The 27,151-nt window shown below is 45.5% G+C and overlaps 1 protein-coding gene and 1 long non-coding RNA gene across 11 annotated transcripts in view; one reads left to right on the forward strand and one right to left on the reverse strand.

Annotated features, from left to right (window-relative positions):
* The window catches only part of WDFY4 (WDFY family member 4), a 286,497-nt gene that overhangs the window by 4,856 nt on the left and 254,490 nt on the right, over positions 1–27,151 (forward strand). For 7 of the 8 annotated variants that reach the window (XR_005380348.1, XR_005380346.1, XR_005380347.1 and 4 more), the window contains exons 2-5: positions 13,078–13,328; positions 23,521–23,635; positions 24,468–24,574; positions 26,574–26,708. Coding sequence is in view for 5 of the 8 variants with exons in the window: in XM_038578030.1 (XP_038433958.1) it covers positions 13,095–13,328; positions 23,521–23,635; positions 24,468–24,574; positions 26,574–26,708 (591 nt within the window). In the remaining 3 variants the exon portion in view is untranslated. Of the gene's footprint in view, positions 1–5,515; positions 5,829–13,077; positions 13,329–23,520; positions 23,636–24,467; positions 24,575–26,573; positions 26,709–27,151 lie in introns of those variants that run through there. The other variant, XM_038578026.1, reaches the window with a different exon arrangement.
* Positions 490–22,217, reverse strand: LOC111093070. Of its 3 annotated transcripts, XR_005380352.1 has the most exons (4): positions 22,083–22,217; positions 9,656–9,862; positions 2,600–2,641; positions 490–2,300 (listed from the first exon to the last, which is right to left on the reverse strand). It is a non-coding gene; the product is annotated as an uncharacterized LOC111093070 (long non-coding RNA). The 3 variants fall into 3 exon arrangements; XR_005380354.1 differs by lacking the exons at positions 490–2,300; positions 2,600–2,641 and adding an exon at positions 4,828–5,257; XR_005380353.1 differs by lacking the exons at positions 490–2,300; positions 2,600–2,641 and adding an exon at positions 7,023–7,532.

Genomic DNA, 27,151 nt, shown 5'->3' on the forward strand with positions numbered 1-27,151 from the left:
CCACCATCACTGTGAGTTGAGGAAATACTTCTGGAGAGGAATAGTCAACATTTGGAAGAAGTGTGAAAACTGCTCTTCCCCTTTAGCAAATGAGTAATCCTTTTTATGAGAATTTAGTAAGCAAAAAGATTGTGTGGGGATCCTTTTTATCCTAGCATTGTCCGTAACAGCAACAGAGACACCCTAAACATCCCGTAATTAGGGAGTGAGCGAGTCAGTTATAGGCAATAGACCAAGAGCATGCTTCTTGGTCATTAAATCTGATCATTTAAGGGAAAAGGCAATATAGACTATGTTTATGATATGATGATGGATGATTGATAATGAAACTGTTTATACATCAGGTGTAAGTCAAATATGCTTCCACATGGAAAGTAGTAAGTATGCAGGAAAAAAGGAACTATCTGTTAATTTTTATTTTAACAAGATAGTAACAATAAAATCGCCCAAGTAGCACTCCAATACTGTTTTTTAAAGGACAGGCACAAAATAAAAAGAGATATACAGGCACAGGTGAATACAGATGTACGCAGGAAGAAACTGTGTCAGGGAGGTTGGTCTGAGCATATCAGGAGTTAATGAGGGTGAAGAATGCTATGATGAACCCACAGCCTTCCTCCTCCCCCTGTTTGGCTGTGGACCAGATCCATGAGCAAGGGGTGGCTGGTTGGGTGATGGATGATACTAAAGCAGGGTCCAATGATCCTGGAGCTCCTCTGTGTGTCTGCCCAGAGAATGCAGAGCACCCCTTTACCGGAGTGGGGTTGGGGAGGTTGTCCACTTCCTCCACAGGTGCGTGAGGCTCTCACCTTCTGCGGTGTATCCAGCTCATGTGAACAGCTGCAGGGGGTGGGGGTGGGGGGTGCAGTTGTGGAGGTGGGGAGGGACTGCCATGGTCTTAGTACAAAGGGAAGGGTGACTAAAGAACCAGGAGAATCAGGGTGGGCAAAAGTCCAGATATTCAAAAGAGAACAAAAACCAAACAAAGCAGGGGTAATACTCTGCGATCAGAACGCAGTCTTGTAAATTTTAGTTCTTGCTTTCATATACCTGCCTCCAGGAAACATTGAATTATGTAAATTAATGGGAGGGGGGCGGCAGGTACCCCCCATCCCCCCCCCAGGGATTCCACTGCTTCCCGTACTGGAAGGGATCTCTCTCAGAATCTCCCACCTAAAACACCACCTTGATTCCAAGAATTTCTTCTTCCCTCACACAATTTGAAGTGTCTGAATAATATCAATATTGACATGTGCATTTAATGTGATGATCCCCTTCCCCCATATAATTAAATAATTGTGTCATTTTATAATTGATAGAAACTTAGGATTGAGGAAATACAGAAAGAGAAAGATAAGGTGTATTCATGAATAACGATCACACAAGGAAGAAAGTGACAGGTACCACAGTTACTACAGGCAGCAGGTGTGGATAGATTTGGGAATTCCAAAGTGCTCACTTTTATTCTGCTTGACTTCTCACACTGCATCCGGACACAAGGGGCTTTCACAACCAGGCTCCCCCTTTCACTTGCACCTAGAGGTGATCATAACCCTGAACACGTGAGTGTAATTACTCAGTGGGAGCTGATAGTATGCATGGAGGATTGAAGACTGGAAGGTGCTATCATTGAGTAAGGGACAGGTGGGGCTGGGTAGGGAGGGATAGCTAGGGGACTGTGTGACAGGGCTTGCTTAGGGGGCTATGTGATCAGGTTCACCAAAAATCCCAGAAATGCTGAGTCCTAATGAAACCAGAGATAAGAGAACAAACCAGAGCACTCTGCCCTGGACGTCAGAAGTGGGGTCCTTTCTGGCAGTCACGTTGTGCCCACAAAGAATGACCAGACCCAAAAGAAGAAGTAAGTCATTCAAGATGTTATCACCAGTCCTTACTTAATGGTGTTATCAGGGGGTAGAGATGTTAAAAAGATTTAAGTTCCCTGGTCAGTTTTCAACAAAAGACCAACCATAAAAGCCCTTGGTTGGGTCCCCTGTCATTCCTAAGAGCTTCTTCTGTGTCCTTGCTTAATAAAATCTCTTTGCTTTGCTCACTCCCCTTTGTCTGTGAATTCATTCTTTGACTCTGTGAGGTAAGAACCTTGCTCTCCTGCTTCATCAAGTGCTGGTGCTGACTTTCTCATCACGGAATGGCTCAGTGGTGGCTGGAGTTTGGAAGTTTGACTTTCTTGGTTGGAACATGAAGGATCTGTGGCCAAGGAGGCAGCTAGGAGCTGTGTTTGGAAGGTGGCTGGGTTGTGTTATGTGGGGCTGTAGGAGGGGCATCCCAGGGAGAGCATTCTAAATGAAGGCAAAGGATCAGATTATGAGTGAACAGTTCATTGGGCCAGACCCCATTGGGGGTACAGTGGGAAGTTAGGTAAAGAAGAAGGCTGGGCCATATCACTGAGGGCCAAGAGCTTGGGAGTGCTCTTTGAGAACATGGGGAGCCACCAAAGACATTTGAGCAAGGGAATGACATGATGGAGCTATGTTCCATAGCCTGCCACTGTGGGGTCTGTGGGGGCCAGGGGGGAGACTGGAGGAGGAAAGGCCTGCTGGGCAAGGCTGGGGAACAGATGAGGCAGCAGTGGGCTCACCTTGACTCCTTTTGATCCTTCTCAGTGCCATTCTCCCATTTCCTGTAGAAGGATTAGGTCTGGGTAAGAAAATATCTCTGACACATCCAGAAATTCACTAGCCTGTAGGAGACTCATTCCCGTAAAACGCACAACTGGGTGTCAGAAGAGAAATGTGAAGGCTCTGCACATGAAGCTAATTTGAAAAGTAAACCGTCATTGGTAGACATACCCTTAAGGCATCTGGTGTTATAGGTGGGAAGTGAGTCACCTGCACCCCTGAGGGTCAGCTTCCAAGTCCCAGGTGTGGACCAGTGGCAATTTTGCTACTTAAATGTTTGATAATCAGGTGGCCCACCACACAGAGAAAGCTGTACAGAGCCATGGTTCTGGTGGCTTAGCCTGGTGGCCAAGTGTTCCATGCTGGGTGTGCTACTGGTGGCAGCCCAGAAGCGGCTGCCCGGCTAGTACCCACCTCATGCCCGGGCTCATGAATCCTTGGCCTCTGTGGTTCCCAGAGATCAGTGCTTGCCTGTGGGGATGGTGAGATCACAGTGCTCTGTTCTGGGCCAGCTTGCTTGCAGGGTGAGCTGGGGCGACATGGCAGACCCGGCCAGCACAGGACCACCCTTGGCCAGGGATCAGCGCCGCCTTTGCAAGTCCAGCCAGGGAAAGTCCCTGTGGTGCCACTGGCAACAAGTTTCCAGGGGTCCTCAAGAGATATTCTTACTGTTGAGGACTGTGTCAGGCCAACTTGGACTGCTGGAAAGGGGTGAAGGGCTTTGAGGTCAGAAAAGTCTGGCTTTGTCCTTGATTCTGATGCTTGCTAGCACTTTGATTTCAGATAAGTCACCTATGCTCCCTGAATGTCAGTGTCTCTGAGTCTTGCTTTCCCTATCCGTGTCATGGGAATAGTAATATCCACCTCACAAGTTTCCTGAGATGAGAGAACACTGATGACTGCCCATAGCTGCTCATCCAGTACTGGCCCTGAGGCAGCACTTCTGTTCCAGGGGAGTGCAGGCCACAGCTCAGCTCCTACCCTGGAATGGCTGCCAGTGATGGGCGCTGGGCCTCTTGTTACTCGTGCTGCTATCACCAGTCCACGTCTTTGTGCAGACAGTGACAGCTCAGTTGCGGCTAAGCTTTGAGGGTCTGACCAGGGGGACTACTCCCTGGCTATTTTCAGCAATGTGGAAGCCAGTGCGCATACTGAGGTATAAAACTAGGCACCCTCCTGCAGGAGGACACCGCGAGTTCCTATACTCTTGCTGTTGCAAAAACTGCAGAGGTGTGTGCTAACCAGGGCTGCTTGGACTGGAATCAGAAAAGGAAGTTACGGGGGTCGTGGCAGGTTCAAGCTGCCCAGTTCCTGTTAGAGTCCCCGTCTTAGTCTTTGGGAGGGGGATTCCTCAACTTCTGGAAATAACCGAGTCATCTGGGGCAGGGCGTAGGGCCCCAGTGCTGCTGTTCTCTGCCTGTGGGCACTCTCAGTCCTTGGCTGATGGAGGAGGTGGGGAGGTGGCTGGCTGTTGGTCCTTGCACTGGACCTGGGTGTCAAGGCTCTCAGGGAATCTCCAGCACACTTGTTCCTCTATCCCCTCAGCCATTGTCTGCAGGAATGCTCGCCACAGGAGGGGTCCCCCTGTGCATCCTCTGTACTTGCCCTGGAGCCGGCTCTTGGGGACTCTTGGGAATAGCACTCCTGCTCCTGGTTCCCTCTTTTATCTTCGAGATGGCCAACTCCCACCTCTAGCTTTGTCTCTGTGGCCTCCAGGACATAGGTACAAAGCCTTAATTGAATCCCTTTAGTAATCCTGCTGTCCATTCAAACTAGTGCCTCCTTGTGAGAAAATCTGAGATCAGACACACTTGGCAGACAGGCCAGGAGGGGGCTGCTACAGAAGAGAAGCCAGGTCTAGGGTGAGGGCAGCTTGCCCTGGCAGCAGGGCTGGACCCTAAAAAGTCCGAGGCCCCAAAGCACACCCACGGAGGTTTATCTGGGCTTAGGCTCCTCTGGGAAGTGCAGGCAGATTTTAGGAGCCTCGAGGGAGCAACATACACTATGGGAGCCGAGTATGGTAGGGCACGTGTGGTGGCTGATGTGGTGCCTGTGAGCCACAGGGCAAGAGGGACAGGCCCTCCGTGGACATCTAGATTCTACTGGAAGTACTCTCACATATATTTACTTGCTTAATTCTTTGCACAGCCTTGTGAGAAGATACCGTTCCCATTTTATAGGTGTGGGCTTTGAGGCTCAGAGACCGTAAGTCGCTAAGGCAGAAAGTTAGGGAGAGGTAGAGCTAGGACTTGAATCTGATCTGTCTGATGCTGCTCTGGGTCTGCCCTTGGGGCTGGGTAGGGATCCAGTGAGACAGGTCCCACCCAAAAGTCCAGGTTTAGGGTGGTATGAGTCATCGTACTAGGGAATCAAGCGTGCCATATAGCCCGACTCAGAGGTACCGTTCCCAGACTGAGGCATGGTCCTGTTCCTGTACTTGAGCTGGTCCTGGTTGGTGCAGATCAGGTCAGGATGCTAGTGAAACCTCTTTTGAGCCGCAGCCTCCGTGGAACAGGAAGAGGCAGGGCCTTCCATTTCCCCATGTTACCGACAACCTCTTTCTCTTGGGGTCATTTGTCCATAGGGGCATGTCTGGTCCTTGTCCAGTTGGTTCTAAGCTGCAGAGACAGGTAGAGGGGGTGTATCTTTTACCCACAACCCCAAATCTGGCTCCTCCTTGTTCCTAAGAAGGTACAGCCCCATGCTGTGGGTGCCACGTGGTACCTGCTGATAAATTCAAGGTACATAAGAAGGGTTGTCTGGCAGGGGGTTCTTTTTTTTTTTTTTTTAAAGATTTTATTTATTCATGAGAGACACAGAGAGAGAGAGAGAGAGAGAGAGAGGCACAGACACAGGCAGAGGGAGAAGCAGGCTCCATGCAGGGAGCCCGATGTGGGACTCGACCCTGGGCTCTCAGGATCAGTACCCTGGGCTGAAGGCGGCACCAAACCGCTGAGCCACCCAGGCTGCCCCTGGCAGGGGGTTCTGTGGGGTGTTATCTAGCACAGCCACGCTTTTGAGCTCTGGGGGAGACCAGAGTTCTCTCTTGAACATCGGCTATTCGGGAGCTTGAAGCAGACCCAGCAGGGAATCTTGGGCCCCAGGGAGCACCTGCTGCTGTTGTAACAAAGCTCTGTCGCTTCTTCCTTTGCTCCTTCATGGACAACTGGTAATCACCCTGATGGTCAGGTGAGGTGTGAGAGGTGGCGATATGAGAAGATGGAAGTGGGAGGTGGAGGGAGCGTCTGTGGATAGGGCTTTCTGAGGGATAGAGGGAAGCCAGTGTAGGTTGGGGTTGTGGCCATCGTGAATGCATAGGCTGTATGGCCCCGGGGCAGGGCAGACAAGGAAGGAGGTCATGTGTTCCATGTTCAGAGGCCTGTGGTTGGTTTGGGGGCCTGCAGCATGGAGCCCCTGGAAACCAGCAGAGGCAGAAGCAAAGGAATGGTAATATCTCTGTCTCCTGCCCATGTCGCACCACACAGGTGCACGTGCCACTGATGTAGTTTCTGTTCCTATAATTTTGCCTTTTCCAGAATGTCATGGGAATGGGATAACATAGTATGTAGCCTTTTGAGACTGGCTACTGTCACTCAGTATAAGACCTTTGGGGTCCATCAGGTTGTTTTGTGGATCAGTAGTGTGTTCTTTTTTACCATGGGGAACATCCCATTGTACGGATATACCTACCTGAGTTGGTTTATCGCTTCACCCTTTGAGGGACATTTAGGTTTTTCCAGGTTTGGACAGCTATGATTAGATCTACTATAAACATTTGCATATAGGTTTTTGTATGAATTTAAGTTTTTAGTACTCTAGGGTAAACTCCCAGGAGCATAATTGCTGGGTAAGTATATGTTTAACTTTCTCAAAAAATCACCATGCTGCTTTCCAAAATGGCTATACTACTTGCATTCCCATCAGTTGGGGTGAGAGCTGTGGTGTCCATGCATCCTTGCCAACACTTAACGGTTTGTGTTTGTTTGTTTGTTTTAAAGACATTCTAATAGATATATCCCGGTACTCTCATTGTGGTCTGAATCTACAGCCCATTAATTATCTGCCTCAGGGCTTCTGATTCACTACAGTAGGCTGTGAGGTGAACAGAGAATCCATATTGCTATAACTTTTCCTACAACAGCTCAACTGACTTTTAAGTTGTAAGCTCTCCTGTTAGCAGGAAATGGTGGAGAAGAGGAAGCGAGGCCCCACCTTGCCCATGTGTTTGGGATAAGAATGGCTTTGTTATTTTTTTTCTGAGAGCTCTAGGTTGAGGCCAGGTCCTTGCTGACACAGAACCATGAGAGTTTGGATCTGCTGATATGTGGCGAGGAACTGATTTTTTTAATGGAAAGGAAAACAGATCACTTATAGCCATGCATGGGAAGTTGCTGTTTTGTTCTGTATTATCTGGTTGAGAGTCTTCCTCAGCTCTAGGGCGTGGGGCCAAATGCCTGTGACATAGATGGTAAACGGGTATGCCTCTGTACAACCCAGATGTGGGAAGAGTCACATATGCTGATGAGAAACAGGGGGAGGACTTCTATCTTGAATCATACTAGAGCAGCTCTTTGTCACCAGGTCTGAGCTTCTCTACAGAAGGCACTGAGTCCCAGGCTCCCCTTAGACCTGCCCTGTTGGACACGACTCCATAAACCTTCCTGCTCCATTTCCCCCAGAGTAGCTTCTTGGCACATTAGCTCCAGGGGCTGCTAAGTCACATCTTATATCCCGAGATTTTACTTGGTAAATCACTCCACAGAGTCAAGGATGAAACAGTCAATAGACGGTTGGTTTAGCAATCCACCGATCAGCAACGCAGCTGATTCTCCAGGCTCCAGATGTAATCCTCCAGTGCACAGCTGCAAGCTGGATGTCTTGGGTGCTCTGCTTCTGACACATCACAAAACAGAGTTCTAGTGATGCTAAGGATTTATGCAGGGTTGGTGGGGTAGGAGTAAGGATAGACAATGATACCCATCTCTGGAGACCCACATAGCCACTCCTGGGGATCCCTCCCTGTACTGTCACTGCAGACTCATTATCTAGTTCCCTGCACATATACACAGACAGGGAACATCTCCTCTGCACCCACCCACCACACACAACCAAGGCTCTTGACCCACTCTGGTACCTTTCTAGCCATTCTGCACTGACTCACTGTCCCACATCTCTTCTGTGGTCAGTGCATAAAGGCTGGAGGGTAGAGCTGAGATCACCAAGGCCATTTCAATGAGGAGAAATTTAGTGTCAGAGGGCAAGTAACTTGATTAAGGCATCAGAGCAGCCCAGCTGGAACTGGGCCCCTGTCCTGTGACTCCTATCCTAGGCCTGATGCTCCTTTCTACTTGGTGGCTGCATGAGTGGGCAGGTTCCTGGATAAGAACGATTGCTTCTTGCCATTTGTCATGTAGCCCTGAGATGTTAGTTACTCCTTGTTACCTTCCTCTTACAAATAAAACTGACGTAAGTCTAGGGTAATGGGCAGGACCAGGAGGGAGGATGGCCACAGCCCGACAATTGAGTTAGACAACTTCTTCATGGGATTTCATGGATCCTCATTTGTTAGAAATTCTTGTTTTGAAAACATCTCTGTTCAGGAGAACATATATATATGCTGCCAAAGTGAGCACTGTGTTCAGGAGAACGTGATTCAAACGTTTCACTTCAGTAAATACGGCTTCTTAATTTCAGAGGAAATCTAAGGTGATTTCTGATGTTCCCCGTAGATCTCCAGCCACTTTCCCCAGGCACTTTTTAATCTCACCTACTTAGTCTGAAAATGTGGCGTGACTTCAGGCCCACAGAAGCATGTTATTGAATATCACATGTTATTTTAAGTGTGGCTACAAAATGACTTTTATGTGCTGGAGGCAACACTTAGCTTGGCTCTAACAGCCATCCTGTACATTGGGATGTCCATGCTGGACCTGGCGCTGGTTCTACTGGTGATGGAGATAGTGGTTTGGTTGGGACATAGGAATTGGCAGAGTCTGGGGGAAACCCAAGTAGAGATCTTGAAGTGAGAGAAAAGAATTTGTTTACAAGAAGAATCTGGACTACAGAGAGAGAGGTTTGAGTGCCATCAGTATATAGGTTCATTCATTCACTCATTCATCCATTTACACAGTAACATTTCATTAAGCATCTATGCAGTACCAACTACTAAAATAGGTACACTGTCTTCCTTCATGGAGCTAACATTCATTCAGCAGATATGTAGCTCTCAGGGGAGTAGCTGAGGTCTCCTACAGGGAGCTCATGAAACGAGAACGCTTGCTGTCTGACCCCAGAAAATCACTGCAGGGATCCCTGAAGGAGACTGAGCAGCAGACAGACACACAGTACAGCAAGGTATGTGGTGATATGCAACAGAAATACCATTGCTTTTTAACCTACCAAGTAAGCAAGAATTAAAAAATGATAAGGAAGTGTGAAGTGTTGTGCATTCTTGGTCAGAAGGCTATACATTGATGCAATATTTAAGGAGAAGAGATTTGGAAATTGTGTTAAGATCCAGCTATTTCCATTGTAGGAATTTAAGAATGTATTACAATCTATTATTTAATAGTAGATATATGCAAAGACTTAGACACAAGACCTATCATTATAGTATTATTTATAGTAGTGAATAATTTGAAACTACTTACATACCTATGTGTGGGGGATTAATTAAATGAACAATCAACATGGCTCTACAGTCACCAGAAGCCATTCAAATTGAAGATGTGACATGAAAAATATTCATGATACTTTTTTGTACAAAAAAGTCATGAATTAATGAGAAAAATGGGTTGAGAGAAGATATTTGTGATTTTTTAGAACCAATGAGGGACAAGTTTCTAGAATATACTCCTTCAAAGCAAAAAGAGAAAGACGGGCAAGGAAAAATAAGCGAAGGTTATGAATAGTGAGTTCGCAGAAAAGGAACAGCAAATAGTTAAGAGTCATCTGTGATGCTCAGTCTCATTAGAGAAATGCAAATTAAAATGACAATGAAAGATCACTTTACTTACATCAGATTGGCAGACGTTAGAGGGTTGGGTAATTGGTGAGCTGGTGGAAGAGCCTGTGGGCAAAATGTCATCTGGTGCCAGCTTTCTGGACACATCTTAGTTGGTGGTACTCAGTCTAAGTAAGCAGGTTTATATATACACTTGACTCATCACTCTTGCTCCCAAGTCCATTGCCAGAGCCAGTCACGTGCAGCCTCGTGAAGGGACCTGCATGGGAATGTCCAGAACAAAACTGAGTGCAGTACAGGAAGTCATGCACAATCTGTCTGTGACTGCAAAGTCAACAAGTCAAATAGGCATGTGTCCACTTTTTTTTTTAAAGATTTTTATTTTTTATTTATTCATAAGAGAGAGAGAGAGGCAGAGACACAGGCAGAGGGAGAAGCAGGCTCCATGCAGGGAGCCCAACATGGGACTCGATCCTGGGTCTCCAGGATTAGGCCCTGGGCTGAAGGCAGCGCTAAACCACTGAGCCACCCGAGCTGCCCATGTGTCCAACTGTTTAACATGGGGCAGAGGTTAGAAGAAATGAAGCTGACAAACACAGAGCCACACTGGTAGATCTGAAGGCCTAAGGCTGAGTGACAAAGTGAGCTGTGGAAAAGATGCAGAAGGTCATTTGGGGAACTCAAAATACCTGTATTCAGAAATCGTGTTACCTGTGCCCCATGTTGTTAGGCAGGTGGTATGGGCAGATCCAGCCCATGGGTCTGGTGGGGAAGAAGGGAAAGAGAGGGGAATGGAGGGTCAAAAGAATAACTGAATAAACCAATAAAGCCAGACAGAAGCCTGGTCCAGGTCAGGGAAGACTGTGCTGGGATGTGAGGCATCCCACTGCCTACCCCTGAGGATCAACCCAATTAAGGAAACAAAAATCCTACCAAGCCCCAGCCAACCAACCATCAAAAACAAAAGTATAAACAAAAAGTTTGCTTTTGGGATCCCTGGGTGGCGCAGCGGTTTGGCGCCTGTCTTTGGCCCAGGGCGCGATCCTGGAGACCCGGGATCGAATCCCACATCGGGCTCCCGGTGCATGGAGCCTGCTTCTCCCTCTGCCTGTGTCTCTGCCTCTCTCTCTCTCTCCCTGTGTGACTATCATAAAATAAATTTAAAAAAAAAGTTTGCTTTAACAATATAAGGAGTATGTTTTTTATTAAATAACATATTCATAGATAAAAGCTGGAATACCAACAGTCATTTTCCTGGGTTTAGGCAAGCTAGTGTCAAAGGCTCAGAAATAGCCAAAGTAAAACCAATGTGTATCACTGAAATAGTAATTAGTGAAAATTGATTGTGCATACACTAAGAAAGACAGTTTGTGAAGTGGGAGCACTCAACCCGAAACATGGAATGAGACTCTGGGGTGTATTGTTATGAAGGAGCTTACAGAGTAAGAAAGCAGTGACTTTATTCTTCACAGTGATTGGTTATAATGTTAGAATTTCCTAAATCACAGGCAGTTGGTCAGCAGTTGCCTTATATCAATCTTGGAAAACAATTTAAGTTTTGCTTCTGATTTTCAGATGTGTAAGCAAGAAACCACTAAGGTCAAGTTAGTTTTGCAAAACTAAGTTAAATTAAGCTTTGCTTATATGGCTAAACTGGCTCTGTCTACTCAGGGAATTTTCAAGGCTGTTTGGTTTTTTTGTTTTAATACTTGATACTTGATACCTAATACTCTGCTCTTTCCTATTTTGACCCTGAACTAACATGGCTTTTGTAATAAGAAAATGAAGTTTGAGTGTAATAAACACGTGTGTTCAAAGAAGTGTTAGGGACTCATGGAGTTGTGTATGTAAAGGGTGAGAATGTTTCAAAGAGGGATGGTCGCTCTGGCCACATGACCCTTAGTTCACTTCCATTCTAGCCTGCAGGGGGTGTGTGCTGGGCTAAAAATAAAGTCTGACATATTCCCTCTGCTGCTGTAGCCCAGAGCAGAACACTGGTGGACACATCTTTGTGGGCCCATCCCACTGTTGCTACCCCATGATTAGTAGTTGTTGGTCACTGGATGGACTCTAGGATGACACTGTGTTTGGAGAGGGCTTCTTGCAGGAAGCCTGGGTATTCTGGCCCGCATGTGGAGTTTCCTGTACTCCTGGCATGCAACAAACAAATCTTTGTTGTGCTGTGAGTTAGTTGCGACTCCACTGAAGACTAGGACAATTGAAAAGTCAAGGACACAAATAAAGGCATCTTCTTGAGGTTACCTATCTGGCAAATTGGTCTTTGGCTGTTTTTATCATATAAGTTCTTGTCTTCATACCTACTGACACAAGATCTGCCCCTTGCACAAATCACACCTGTATATGCTAATAAATGAACTCTTTAAGTTAGCATGGGGTTTAAAGAGTCCTTTTGAAGACAAAGTTCCCTAAAAATATGGAATGTGAACAAAATAATGCTGAGAGTGAAGAACCTTTATCCTTTTAGACTCATGTGGCACAAGGAAGGAAGTTACTGTTGAAGATATAGAATTACATGCCTGTATAAATATTGGTGACAGTTGCCCTGTACAAATATTGGTGACATTTGCACATATCCCTTCTACTTAGTCAGCCTTTTATTTTTTATTTTTTAAAGATTTTATTTATTTATTCATGGGAGACACAGAGAGAGAGAGGCAGAGACACAGGCAGAGGGAGAAGCAGGCTCCTTGCAGGGAACCCAATGCAGAACTCGATCCCAGGACCCCAGGATCATGCTCTGAGCCGAAGGCAGACGCTCAACCACTGAGCCACCTGGGCATCCCTTAGTTGGCCTTTAAAAGGAGGAACAGCAGCAGGTAATAAACAAAACAAAACAAAACAAAACAACAACAAAAAACAAGTTTTGGTGTTAAAGTTTCACACTTTAGCTGGTGCCTAGCTGCCTGTATGCCTTGGCCTCCCCAGTTTCCCTTTCTCATATTTCCCACTCATTTTTTCTCCCCAGTTTCCTTCCTTATATGGAAAGAAAAGAAAAATACCCATTTCTCTCTGTGTCTGTGTAAAGAGCCCAGAAGAGTGCCCAGCACATGTTAGATTGTCACTCTAAGTCACATCTAAGTCAGAATCTCTTTTTAAAAAAAAGTCTTTCGGGGATCCCTGGGTGGCGCAGCGGTTTGGCGCCTGCCTTTGGCCCAGGGCGTGATCCTGGAGACCCGGGATCAAGTCCCACGTCGGGCTCCCGGTGCATGGAGCCTGCTTCTCCCTCTGCCTGTGTCTCTGCCTCTCTCTCTCTCTCTGTGTGACTATCATAAATAAATAAAAATTAAAAAAAAAGAAGTCTTTCTATTTTAGTCAGTTCAGTTTCAGATTCTTAGTGGAACTATCTTCAATAGGAACTGAAATGAGTGAGTATAGTACCTTGTCCCACAACTGGGTTCATCAGGAAGTGCTGTGACAGGACTTTACATTTTTGTCTTTTTGTTCTAAATTCAGATCTGCTTTGCTGAGGCATGGAGGCGGAAGGCGTTTCCAGGGCTGAAGACAGAGCTGAGTATCCAGGTTCCAAAAATGAAGGCCAGCCTGATGTTGCTCAGCCTGACTTCCCACATGGAGAGCAATCTCCTGGTCCCACTGCTCTCTGGGAGATGCTAGAAAGGAAATTTCTGGAATACCAACAGTTGGCTCATGGGAGCCCAGCTGAACATCAGCAGAGCCTGTTGAATCTTCTCCCACTCTTCCTAAAGGTCAGTATTCTTATTTTTGAAACAAACAAACAAAAATGATACAGTGCTCTGGGGACACTTCTGGGATGATTGGACATGGAGTCGGTGGTTTTAATATCATCACAAGTGGTCTCTGGTGGATTTCTTAGCGGGGAATATTGTGCTATTTAATAAGGATGGCAAGCAAGCCTCATCTCCAGGATGAGGAAGAGTTGGAAAGGACAGTTGGCTCTTGAGTAATATTGTCTCTTTAGTTAAAAAAATTATATTGTTCAACCGCAATCCCAGTGTGGGAGCCAGAGAAAGACCAGATATTCTGGTGCTAGGGAGAGAATATGTGTCCTGGGTTGCAGGGATGGCAGGTAACCTCAAACAATAACAACAGTGGGGCCTGGGAGAATCCGGCCACAGGCATTAAGAGAAGCCCAGCCTGTTCACTGAGCTATCATTCTGGCCAGGGGCAGCTGATGACAGTTTGGGTACAATAGATTCCCCTTGTTGTCTCAGAACAAAGGTCCTGCTGGTGAGGTTTGCTTTATAGCTGAATATATCAAAGTTTAGTTGGAGAGTTGGAAACACATCTTTTTATGAGGACTTCATTTTTGCTTGATTATTAGTTTGGGATTATTATTTTATTTTATTTATTTATTTTATCAATTGATTTTTTATTGGTGTTCAATTTGCCAACATATAGAATAACACCCAGTGCTCATCCCGTCAAATGCCCACCTCAGTGCCCGTCACCCAGTCACCCCAACCCCCCACCCACCTCCCCTTCCACCACCCCTAGTTCGTTTCCCAGAGTTAGGAGTCTTTCATATTCTGTCTCCCTTTCTCATATTTCCCACTCATTTTTTATCCTTTCCCCTTTATTCCCTTTCACTATTTTTTATATTCTAGTTTGGGGTTATTATTTTAAAAAACTCATTATAGCTACATTAAAAGCACAGAGAATAGGAGATACTTTCCACATTTGAAACTAGACTGAGACAGATGGAGACTTTGGCAAGTTTTCATTGGGAAACTCTCTTGTTGATTTGTTTCACCTAACTTATTAATCATAAATATTTAAGTATTTCCAAAGAAGAATTGGGATCTTTTTGGGATCGTATTTCTAGGATGCATTGAATAATGAAGGCATGTCCTTCTGTAAAAAAATTTGCCAAGTAACTTATTGTCCATTAATTCATTATTTTCTTCCATCTTTTATACTTGTATACCCCATCTATTCCATTTCACAGATTGAATAACTAGGAAATAGGGAATGTACTGAAAGAGAAGAACCAGGTTAGGAGAGACAGCTCAGGTTTCTTATTCCTAGCCCTCCCTGCCTTGACAACCCTAGTATTCTGGAGGGCAGTTTAGTCTCCCCCAGTTCTCAGGTCAATTTTGTATTACAGAAGGAAAAATGTGAGAAACCTCCTGTTCCTCACCAAAATTTGCTTTCCCCTGCATGTGTGGGTCTGGCCATTTTATTGTCTCATTGCCACCCATCTGCACAGCCCTGGTTTTGTGGAAAGGACTCTCATTCAAGAATCGGGGCTTGGTCCTTCTTCATCCCTTTCTAGATTGTTGATTTGAGAATTCATTGAACAAATATTTATTAAGCTCTTATACCCTGTGCTGGGGCCTCGGGCTATGAGAGTTAAGAAGAGAGATAGAGGTTTTGCCATCATGGAGAGTTTAGTTCAGAGTGGAGGATACTAAATAGCACTCAGAATGTGTTTTGTTTGGCTTGTAGGTATTAACCATGACCTTGTGGCCATTTTTTCAAAATGAAACATTTTCACATGGAAAATCAGATTTCTGATTTCTCTTGAAAATTTTGGGAGTTGTAATACTGACAATTAGATAGAGATGGTTAGGGGCACCCCTTTTAGACAGAAGATAGTCTCTGTTTCTCAGTTTACCCCGGACCTCCATTCCCTAATATCTTTCACCCAACACACACTACTCATTTATGTTACCTGGCCTGAAGGCATTTGAGCTTGTGACTCCACATGTAGCCAGCAAGCAGTTCCTATGACTGAACTTCAATATTGGTCCATGTTTCCCAAGCCCTGCTCTTGTAACTAGAGGCTTAATGGCCCTATTGTTGAACACATGGGCTTTTGGGTCAAACAGAGCCAGTGTAAAGTCCCAGCTCCATTGCAAATTAGCTGTGCATCCTTGAAAAAATTATTAAATATTGCTGAACCTCGATTTCTTAATCTGTAGAATGTAATCAATAACACTTTGCTGGGAGTCTGTGAGGGTGAGAGAAGATGATGATTGTAAAGTTTACAGCACATGGAGAGCAGATATGGTCCCCATTACCTTTGCACCAGCCTCCAAGATACTAACTGCATGTGTGTGGTTTGAGATCCCATTTCCACAAGTCCCCAAACTGCTGACACAATCTGATATGGTTTGAATCCCCAGAGTTCACCTCTGATGAGCCCTATAGAAGCAGAATATTATAGGCTTTTTATCATTGCTTAAAATCCGTATTCTTTTATTCAGCTCTACATGTCTATAAACCTATTGCTTCTGTTAAATTCCAGCTAATAAAACCCCACCAGAGTCAGAGCCTTCAGGCTTCTTAACTAAGAGTTGGTAGTGGAAAGGAACATGGGAAGGTCAGAGTTTTTTTGTTTTGTTTTGTTTTGTTTTGCTTTGTTTTGTTTTGTTTTGTTTTGTTTTCTGAGTATAGTGCAGACAAAATCTGAAGTGTAGATGAAGACTGAGAACATCCATTGGAATTCAGGTCCTTGTGTAAGAACTGAAGCTTGAAACCACTCTGTTCTGAATTTTATAATCACAAAACAGTGTCCTTCAGGGTTGTCTATAAAGAGCCCCCTTGGAAATATGAGGATTTAAAAAGTCATGCCAAAGGGGCGCCTGGGTGGCTTAGTTGATTAAGCATCTGACTTGATTTCCGCTCAGGTCATAATCTTAGGGTCATGAGATTGAGCCCTGCATCAGGTTCTATACTCAGCACGGAATCTGCTTGAGAATCTCTCTCTCTCTGCCCCTCCTGTTTGTGCTCTCTCTTTCTCTAAATAAATAATCTTAAAAGAATAAAAAGTTATGCTGAAGCTTTAGTCATGTACTGGTTGTCATGGCAACTGTGCCCCCATTGGGCTCTGAGACAACTGAGTGCTTTAATGGAGTCTTAGATTACTTTGGTGGAGCTCAACTCTCTATACTTGACTCTTTTCACTTTGGGCCCAAGGAATATTAAGATGATCTAGAATATTCTTTGTTGTAAGACAATGCACACAAGGGATTTTGAATTGCCTCTCCTGCTTGGAAAGGGCTGTGTCCCTGGGTTGTGGGATCTTGCCTTTCTGGCCCAGGCCCTGCGTCAGTCAGAGGCACTCTGGAAGGAGCAGCTTATGTATAATCAGGGCTCAGGTGTAGGTTGACAGCAGTGAGTGTCCTGCCTCAAGTGGCTGCCACCTGCCTCGACCTAGTGAGTCCCGAGATTTGACAACAGACACTGTGTTGTGTGGCAGACTGCCTCAGAGCTGCTTCTTTAACATCTTCTTCCCAGAGAACTTTTATTCTCTTTGGATTTCTCTCATATTTGATTTTTCCAAATTCACAGCCGAGGACAATGTTTTTCCTAACTCTACATTAACTGTGAGGCAAGTAGGGATAGGCTTGGTTGGTTCTGTAGCAAATCCCAGCCCCATTGCCTCCTGAATTGAGGAACAACTGCAGGGCTATGAAAAAGTGAACCCATGCATGCAAAATTTTGGTAACTATCTTGGTAGTAAGGAAGAGCCTGATGGAATTTCAGGGCATTGGAACCGCAGTGAGGGACTGCTCTGGAGGAATGAGTCAGAAAAGAAGTTCTCATCTAGAATTACAGGCTCTCCATCCCCACTAGGCTCCATTGATCTTGTCCATAGGTCAAGTAGGGTTCTTAGCCAGGGCAGGTGGACACTTTCACTGATAATATAGCTAATAAATTCACCAAGCTCTAACAACCAAAATCACATGTTTTGTTTAGCATTTCTAAGCCCTCATAATAATCCCATGAAATGGGTGTCACTTTTATCACAGCCTTGCAAATGAGGAAAGAGAGGTTTAGAGATGTTGCATAACTTGGCCAAGGTCACCTAGTAGTCAGTGAAGAGCAGAACTTAACTGGCACATTCTGCCCAGGCCTGTGTCATTAGCCATGGGGCTTCCTCACTTGGGTAGGTCTGGGGTTCATAGAACAGAGCACCTTTGGTTTATTTCCCTATCCTATGACCCATTGGACAGATGGCTTTGCCTGGTTGGTACCAATGTTCCCCTTGGGTACAAAAATAATGCCCTCTACATGTGATATTTGGATAGCTTCATGATGTTGTAGACAAGAACAAGGTTTTATTGGTTTTATTACCTCACACAGGAAGCAGCACAGAACTAATGATTTCTTGTGTGCAGAAAGTTTTTTTAGGATCAGTTGACTTTCATGAACCTTGGGTTTTGGTCCTTCTAGAACCCTTCTTATCATAGGCTGTCATACCAAGAGAAGAAGACCTTCCCCCAGCAAGCATGGGGAGGTCCTGCTGGCCTTTGATTGAGTTTGCTCTGGGGGACAAGGCACTACTCTAGGTCCTTACATTGCACAGAAATATTTGATAATAATGGGCACAGGGAAAGCTAGAGTTATAGATATAGTTGTTGAAGATTGTTCTCAGAATATGTACTTCAAGGAAAAAACAGGCAGTGAGATAGGCAGTGAGTGTAAAATTCCTCACTGTCTGGGACAGACAACCTTGGGTAGGGGGTGGGAGGACCTCTGTGGATGTGTAGATGCAAGATGCTGAGATGCCCACACTGCTCTCTTCGAGACATGGCATCATGTCCGCTCCCCTGGGATCTGAATGGATTTGTGATGACTTATGAGTAGAATAGGGCAGAAGTGATGTTTGCAGGTCCAGGGTTCCAGAGACTGGCAGCTTTTTCTTCTTGTCACTTGCCATTTCCTGCCATGCCGTGAGGAAGCCTAAGCAGCCCTGAGTAAAAGCCTATGTGTAAAAGAACCGAGGGCCCTGACCTCGCTACTGACAGCCAGCACCACCTTGCCAGCCATGTGGACGTGCCACCTTGCAAGTGGATCCCTAGCCCTGTTAGCTGGCCCAGCTGAGTAAAGCAGAGACACGCTGTCCCTGCTGAGCCCTGCTCAGATTGCAGATCTATGAGAAAAATAAGCCACTCAGTTTTGGGGTGGTTTGTTATAGAGTAATCTGTAGCCAGAACAGTGGGTAACATGGGGAAGAGTAATTCATTTCCTAGTGCGAAGGGATTGGAATTAACACTAACTTGATTGTACTTGGCAGTGAGTGTGATTGTGCACGTGTGTGCATGCATATGTGCAGGTACACAGGTAAGTACGGGTATTCTTACACTAACAGCCCGGCCTGTGGTGCAGAGTTTATGCCACTGACTGTGTGTGGCTGGTCATTCTCATATAAACCACATGTGGACTCATGAGAAAGAAGTAACATTAAATATAAGAATATGGATGAGCAATCATTGTTTCCAATCGTAGTGCTCAGAAGGGACAGTGAAGGTAAATACCCTTCTGTTCTTATCCCTGACCTACCCAACCTCAGGGTGGGGCCTGCAACATGGTTTATTCCTATCTCAGAGAAACAACATTTTTGTTGTGTTAGCAAACTCTTGATACATCACTTTTTTAAAAAAAATTTACAACAGAGAGGGTCAGCTGTGCCACTCTAGCAGGGAGAATTCACATAGAGTCTCTGAAATGTTTTGAGCTCACTTAAAGATCAAACCACCAAACTCTGTGGAAATGAAGAAATAGTTAACATTGCAGCCATCCTTGAAAACCAGCAGGGTTCTGTTATTCAAACACTGGGGTTTCCTCCCATACCCTCAAGAGTTTTTGCTATTCTTCATTTTCCTTTGGAGGCCACAGCATCGTTTTCTTCTGCTTTCATGTGAGAGACAGCCACCAGGCACGATGGTGCTGCTTAGATAATGTGAGTAAATAAAATTTAAAAAAAATATTGAGCAATATTCTCCCAGCATGCAAGCCCCAGTTTGGGAAAAAATTAGGTCCTTTTGGAAGCTGCCTTAACTCTTTGGGGGTCTCTATGGTCCCATTCAGTAAATGATTGCCTCTGTGCATCAGACAGTACCCCAGTGGCCTGAAAGAGTTAACGTGGCCTCTAGAAGTGCCCATTGCGGTCCCAGGAAGGAGTGTGAGCCTTGGGAGAATCTGGCTGAGTGTACAATTACTGTTCAGCACACAGTGGCCCAATTTACTTTATTGTAGAGGGCCTGTAGGAGTCCCACTGCTTTAAGACGATCTAGATGCTTCTGAGTCAACTGCCTGCAAATTGGTCTTTGAGGGGTTTGCCAGCGCAGGGAGGAGGCACAGGAATTTGTTAGGAAAACATCATAACAGAGTTCTTGGTCCTGGGGAGGAAATAATCTTATCAGAAATTCCCAGCTAAAATGACTGATCTTTTCTTTCCCGGGATTCAAGATTCCAGGTGATAGCTTGTTTCCAGTTGGCAGCAGTAAATTTCTTAGATGAGCACATGCTACTTGGGTATGAGTGAGGTAGCTCAGCTCTTCACTCTGTTGCTTACCAGATTCTCCAGGTTTATTCTACTGCCTCAGGCTTAGTTTCTAGAATGTGAGAATAGTCATAACAATACTGGTCTCAAAGGATTGTTGTAAGGATCAATGGAAACAATGCATGTAAATGCTTGGTCCAGCAATTGGCACAAGTCCAGCATGCAATACATGTGGCCATCAGTCTCCGTGTTGTAGATTTCATAATCTGTGTTCACTTATCGAATATTTGTAGAAGGTCTACTATGTGCAATAGCATTTAACATTGACCTAGCATGTCTATAGTTTTTTTTTTTGTAATATTTTATTTATCTATTTGAGAGAGAGAGTGAGAGAGAGCTCAAGTGAGTAGGGTTCAGGGGAGAGGCAGGCTCTCCATAGAGCAGGGAGAGCGGAGCTCGATCCCGGGACCCCAGGATCATGACCTGAGCTGAAGGCAGACACACAACTGACTGAGTCACCCAGGTGCCCCTAGATGTCTGTAGTTTAAGCAAAGTTCTGATGAACTGCTTTTTTATTTACAAAGGAAAGTGGCAACTCTGTCCATTTATAGGGCAGATAATAAAAAAAGTATTTCAGGTACAAAGTTTTGTTCAAAACAACATAGATATCCATGTACTCACCACCCATATAGAAGAGATAAAACATTTCAAATAAACTGAAGCCACCTCTGCATGCAAGGTAGCACTCATTCCCCTTTTGCTGTCCTCCTGTACAAATAGATATATATTTGTGTATATATATGTCCTCCTATACATATGTGCATATACATATATACACATATATATAGTTGAGCTATATTTATAGTTGAATATATTACATGGATACAATATGTATTATGCATATCCAAATACATATGTCCAATATACTTCCAAGTTATACAATAATATCAATACATTTTAATAATCTAAGTGATATTATTGTGACATATGTAGGTTTTTCTAGACCAGACTGCAGTATACTTTTGCAACTTACTTTTTGCACTCAACATTCTATTTCTTGGTTTATCCATATTGATACATGTAGCTTTATTTCTTTAGTTCTATATAGTATCTTTACATAAATATGCCACAAATTGGGATCCCTGGGTGGCGCAGTGGTTTAGCGCCTGCCTTTGGCCCAGGGCGCGATCCTGGAGACCCGGGATCGAATCCCACGTCAGGCTCCCGGTGCATGGAGCCTGCTTCTCCCTCTGCCTGTGTCTCTGCCTCTCTCTCTCTCTCTGTGACTATCATAAATAAATAAAAATTAAAAAAAAATATGCCACAAATTATAATTCATTCATTGTACTATTGATGAACATTCAGTTTTTCCAGTGTTACATGATCACAGATAAGATGCATAATATTTCCTGTTCATGTCTCCTTGTGCACACGTGCCAGCATTCCCCTAGGGAATATGCCTAGAAGGAAGTTGCTGGGTCATAGGGTGTCCCCCTATAACTTTAGTGGATTGGGTTAAATACCCTTTGAAGGGATTTTTGCAAGTCCTGCTCCATCACAAGGGTTTCCTGGTCCTTTTCCCACATTTGGTATTGTCAGGCTTTACATTTTTACCAATCTGATAAGTATGACTATCTCATTGTGGGTTTAATTTGCATTTTCCTGATTATAGTCATTTGCATTGCAAATATTTTTTCCCAATCTGTGGCTTGTTTCTTTTGTATGTAGCATCTTTTAATGCAGAGAAAATTTCTTTTTTTTTCTTTTTTTAAAATTCTTCATGCCTGTCCCAATACTTCTTCTTCTTTTTTTTTTTTTTTTTTAAGATTTTATTTATTCATGAGAGACACGGAGAGAGAGAGAGGCAGAGACACAGGCAGAGGGAGAAGCAGGCTCCATGCAAGGAGCCTGATGTGGGACTCCACCCCTGGACTCCAGGATCACGCCCTGGGCTGAAGGCAGGTGCTAAACCGCTGAGCCACCCAGGGATCCCTGCAGAGAAAATTTCTAAAAGAATTGTACTCTTTAATGAATATGGTGTCTACAGCAAGGAAACACATTTCCCTCTGGAATTTTGATGAATTTCTCACCTTTTCTAGCTGAAGACCTCAGCTTTAAAAAAAATCAGTCATGTCTTTGGGCAAGAATATATTTAATATGGCTGGTGATTAGGAGCAGTGGATGGCAGTCCAGCAAAAGTACATTTTGTTGAGGCCACTAATTGCTAGGAATGTGATCAGAAGCTTACCTTCCTGGGAAGGTTAGAGACTGACAAGGGGGAGTTGCCAGGAACTCAAGTCCTGTGTCAAGAATAGTCACTCCACTCTGATGCTTGGTCTGGAGAGAGCTCTCCTCATCCTGGGGCTAGTAAACTCTGCCCATGACCACACAGGAGAACAAAGGGGAAGATTCTAATGACAAGCAGACTGGAAGGGGGGTGGATTCTGAAAAGGGCCGAGCATACCATGTGGAATTTTAAAATTAGTGACTATTATGAAATAGCATCCTAAACAATAAAAGAAAAAGTCCAAGGCAAAAAGATGACCAGATAGGATAGAATTAGACAAAGAACAGAGAAGAGAGAATTTTAAAGAATTAAAAAAAAGAGAAGTAGATTAAAAGTGACAGCAACTACTTGGACTCAAAAGAATTTCCTGTGCCTGGAATTAAAGCTAGAAAACAAAGGAAAAGATTGAGAAGTTTCATTTCATGTGAATTTCAGATTTCTGTACAGTAAAACCAAATAATACTAAATTAAAAGAGAAGATGACAGATTTGAAAAAATCAAAATAGTGTTATGGACCAAATATTAACTTTTTTTAATATGTAAAAGAGCTTTTTAAAATAAATAAGAAAATAGTGAAAACCCTAATAGAAATAGGGTAAAGGTAAAAACAGGCAATTCAAGAAGCATGAAAAATGTTCATATATTTTAGTAATCAAAAGACTGCAATTGAGATGAGATCTTTTGTCTTCTGTATAAGTTTCCTCATTTAAGGTGAAAAAGCATGACAATGCTCAATGGGTATCGAAAAACTAGTTCTCTCCCAAGGAGCCCTTGCTGAGGCTATTCAGGTAAACTTTTTCTGGGGAATGAGTTAGTACTATGCACCAAAGTACTAAAAAATAAATAAATAAGAAGCATGCCCTTGTAACTTGCAGTCCCACCCTTTAGAATTTATCAAAGGAAATAATTGTATGACTAAAACTAAGATACCTATGCAAGGTTTGAGAAGCATGAAGCATATAGCAGAGAATCAGTGAGATGTAGCAGTTGATGTGGTAAGGAAGGTGATGGAGAGTGGGACCTAGAGAAATGTCCTTGGGATTTCCACTAGGGCAACTGAGTGCTTGAAAGAGCCATTTTCAGAGGCAGGCTACCACAGATTTGGGAAGAAGGCAGAGGATTGGAGAATGTGTATTTGACATTTCAGGAGTGTGAGTTTTTGGGCAGATGTTCAGGGCCCAGTTGAATGTGGGTTTGGAGCTCAGCAGAAGTTGAACAATTCACAGGCACTAGGATAGGGATACTGCTATTAGGGTAGGTGTTTCGTTGGCCTTTGGGACACACCTGGACAGTGAGGTGGCCCATACATTTGGGCTGGCAGAGAGAATGGCAAGGTAATTCTCATGCCTTGCTTTGTAGCTTTGACATCTTTGATGGTATCCTGTTTATTGCACTTCAGGCCTGGGAAAACTCCGTGGGGATCATCAGCTTTCCCAGTCTCCAAAGGCTGGCACAAGACACTTCTAACCAGCTGGCCCAAGAGATACAGAAGGCACTTGTGGGAAAGCCTGCAGGTAAGAGAACACTCTATGGAGAGGAAACAGCCCTGCATGCTCCTCCCGGGACTCCTGTGAAGCCCCTCTGCTTTCTAGTGGAGCAACAGTGATGCCTTCCAGAGAGCACCACAGGCTCGCTTCCACCACTGAAGCTGTTAGAAATGAAGGGAAAGGTTGGCAGAGGAGGAAAGAGGAACTTGCAGAATTCTGCTGCTCCTGGGAGGGACACACACATGGGCTTAGCACACACACACGCATACACACTGGACCAGCGGCTCTTGGAGGAGGTACACCTGAGTGTCCACTGAATAGCTTGATCCAGAAAAGATACAGAAGCCAAAGCCAAGTATGTTTTCTGCTTTGGGGTCTCGTGATTTGCATTCTTCTGCTCATAGAGCTGGACCTGGAGGTTGGGCAGTTTCACGGTAACTGCGGGGCTGAGGCGTGGGAGGGAATGTTAGGGGGAAGGAATATCTTGAGCATGGTGTAGATGGCAGGAATCTCTGAAATATAAGAGGCTGGAGGATATAGGAAGTGAGGTGAAGGCTCTAGATTGTGAGAAGTCCAATAGCTGAGAGCTTGTTATTATTGGGTAACAGAGAGCCATTGATGGTGGTTGAACAGAGATGGTGACATGATAAAGACTATCCTCCAAGGACATTAATCTGGCAGAGTGTGAAGTGTTTGGTATGGATTCAGACTGCATTGTAGAGAGGAAAGGAGACATAAGTGCCCTCAAGATGCTAAGGCACATGTATGGGGAAGGGGGCCAAGTGGAGGGAAGGTGGGTAGGCAAGTCATTGCACCACCCTGCTGGTGACACTTTCTTCCCTTCATGTGCTGTCCTCAGAGCAAGCCAGGGAGGCGGCTTGGCAGTTGCTGCGGTGGAAGGGGAATGTGGATCAGGATGGCTACCTGCTCCTGAAGTCAGTATTTGTGCTCACAGGGACAAACTCGGTAAGTTGTAGGCCCCATGGACCCCAGCCTGGGAGCTCCATATCCATGTGCAGCAAAGGGCAGTGGCCACTGCAAGAGTGTCTTTTTCCTTATGATACCTATTTATCATTTGTCCTGCTCTATCTCCCTTCTGACATAGAATATGGACTTGAGCATCTGTTTTTTTATTTTTTTTATTATGATAGTCACACACACACACACACACACACACACACACACGCAGAGGCAGAGACACAGGCAGAGGGAGAAGCAGGCTCCATGCACCGGGAGCCCGACGTGGGATCCGATCCCGGGTCTCCAGGATCGCGCCCTGGGCCAAAGGCAGGCGCTAAACCGCTGCGCCACCCAGGGATCCCCTGGACTTGAGCATCTGAAATTCATTTTCAAATCCTGCGTTTTTAGTTGACAAGCTGTGTGTGAACTTGGGCAAATTGTCACTTCTCTGTGCCTCAGTCATGTAGCTAATTTTAGAATTGGGGCTAATGCCTCAATTCTAGGGTTAGTGCAGGCATTAACAATGGCTGATGTGTACAGACAGTTTCCTGTGTCGGGGCAAGGCTGGTGTGTCCCATGTGAATCAATGAAAACCCCCGAGCCCTCTGAGTCAGACAGTGGAGCCCCATTGGTCACCACTCTGTGTACCTGCTGCCTGTCTGACCCCAGAGCCTGTGCTCTGAGCCACTGTTCTGTACTGCCTCCTGCTGAACTCGAGCTGAAAGAGCCCACCTTAGGCACCTGACCCATGGCTGCCCAGAGACACTGCCTCAGGGAGGCCAGCTTCTCTTTCTTCCATTCCCACTGGCTCCCCATCCTGGTTGTAGACACATCCTCCACAATGAAGCTGGGGTCCTGGTGCTTCCCTGCGAGTGGATCGCTGATGGCTGGTGTCCTCTTAGGCAAAAGCAGTCCCTGACAGCTGTGGCTATCAGCAGAAATGGCCACAGGGCCTGGGCAAGGCAGGCCCAGAGACTCATTTGTCTGGTGAGAGTGCCCACTGCCTGCCAGTCTGGTGCTCAGCAATGAGAAGAGCAGGGAACCAAGTGGGGGGTGTGGCCACCCTGAGGCTAAAGGTGGATGCTGCCGTCAGCCGGGCATCTGAAACCGTGTGTGTAGGTATGAGAGCAGCTTGGGAGGCAGTTGTTACCTGCAAGGAGGATCACCTGGACAAACAGCAGCACAGCAGCCTGAAGCAGAGTGCAGGGCCTTTCCTTCCCCCCACCCCTGCCTTATATTCTGGTTCTAGGCCAGATTGTACATTCTTCCTTTCTCTTTTTCTTGTTTTGCCGCCATATCTGTCACATTAGTCAACTGGCTGGGGAGCTAGGTGGACAGTGTACTTTAGATTAATGCCATACGTGCTCACATGTGCACATGGGCACACACACACAGAGGCCGCTGCTGCTGTCATGCCGGGGAGCTGTGGGCAGAGCATGTGGAAGAAGGGCTCCAGGAAGTTCCACACTCAGGCTGGACCCCTCTGTGCCCACTTCTGGTCTTCTCCCCTCTGTCTGGCCTCCCTGGTTATCAGTCCTCATCTATAGGACTGTTGTGGTCTTTGTGAAGTCTCAGGCCTGAGCAAGGGGATGGGAAGGACCTTGATCAGGTCCTTAATTAGATGTTTGCACGTGTTGTGAGCCATGCCCTCCTGAGTGCCCAGTTCCCTAAACGGGAGGCAACCTACCCAAATCAGTAGTGTGATCACTTAGGAAAGCCCTTGTTTTCTGCTCTGCACCTGTGCCTCTCTCCCTCCCTCCCTTCTTTCCTTCCACCCTATTATCAGGCCTATAAAAGATGAAATGTTTATTGAGCACAGAGTGTACACTCTAGATAAGTTTAATCTTCACAGCCACCCTAAATGAGTCCTATGACGTCTCCACTCTTACTTGAGAATGTGCTCCCCAGAGAGAGGATGGGATTCAGCCACGTTCCTGGTGGTTGGGGTTGGAGGGATGCTCTGCTGACTCTGTGGCCATGGGTCACACCTGTTCTTGCCTTGCAGGAGACGCTGGGCAAAGTTGCTGAGTCTGGGCTCCCAGCCCTGCTCCTGCAGTGCCTTTATCTCTTCTTTGTCTTTCCCCTGGAAAAGGATGAGCTCTTTGAGAGTGATGTTCAAATTCAGAGGATGTTTGTGCAGGTGAGTGAGAAGAGGGCTCTACATCCCTGGCCCAGACCTTGCTGTGCTTCTTGGAGATGTATTTATCTTCCTCAGGCATGGCCCAGAAGCAACTCTGTCCTCCTGGAGGGCCAGCTCCCCATCTGTTCCTATGCTCTGCAGAAGCCAGCAATCCTGTGCATTTGGAGGATGCATTTTCTTCTCTCTCCATCTCATTGTCTCCCTGTATCAATAATCCCCTCCTTCTCCCCCAGAAAAGTGTGCTGCTCCTCTTCTTCCTCCCCTTGGCCCCAGCAGCTCTTCTCCCTCCATGCTGTGTTTCCGAGCCCTGCCTGCCTTCCTCAGCATGTGCAGCCTCCTGTCTCTGGCCTCTGCCTCTCTGAGGACAAGCCCGCTAACTGTACTTGTATAAGGGTAGCCAGCATTTTCCAAGTGCTTCCCTGTACCCATCTGTGCCACAGCCT

The sequence above is a fragment of the Canis lupus genome, chromosome 28, assembly GCF_011100685.1.
Source record: "Canis lupus familiaris isolate Mischka breed German Shepherd chromosome 28, alternate assembly UU_Cfam_GSD_1.0, whole genome shotgun sequence".
NCBI classification, from domain to species: Eukaryota; Metazoa; Chordata; class Mammalia; order Carnivora; family Canidae; genus Canis; species Canis lupus.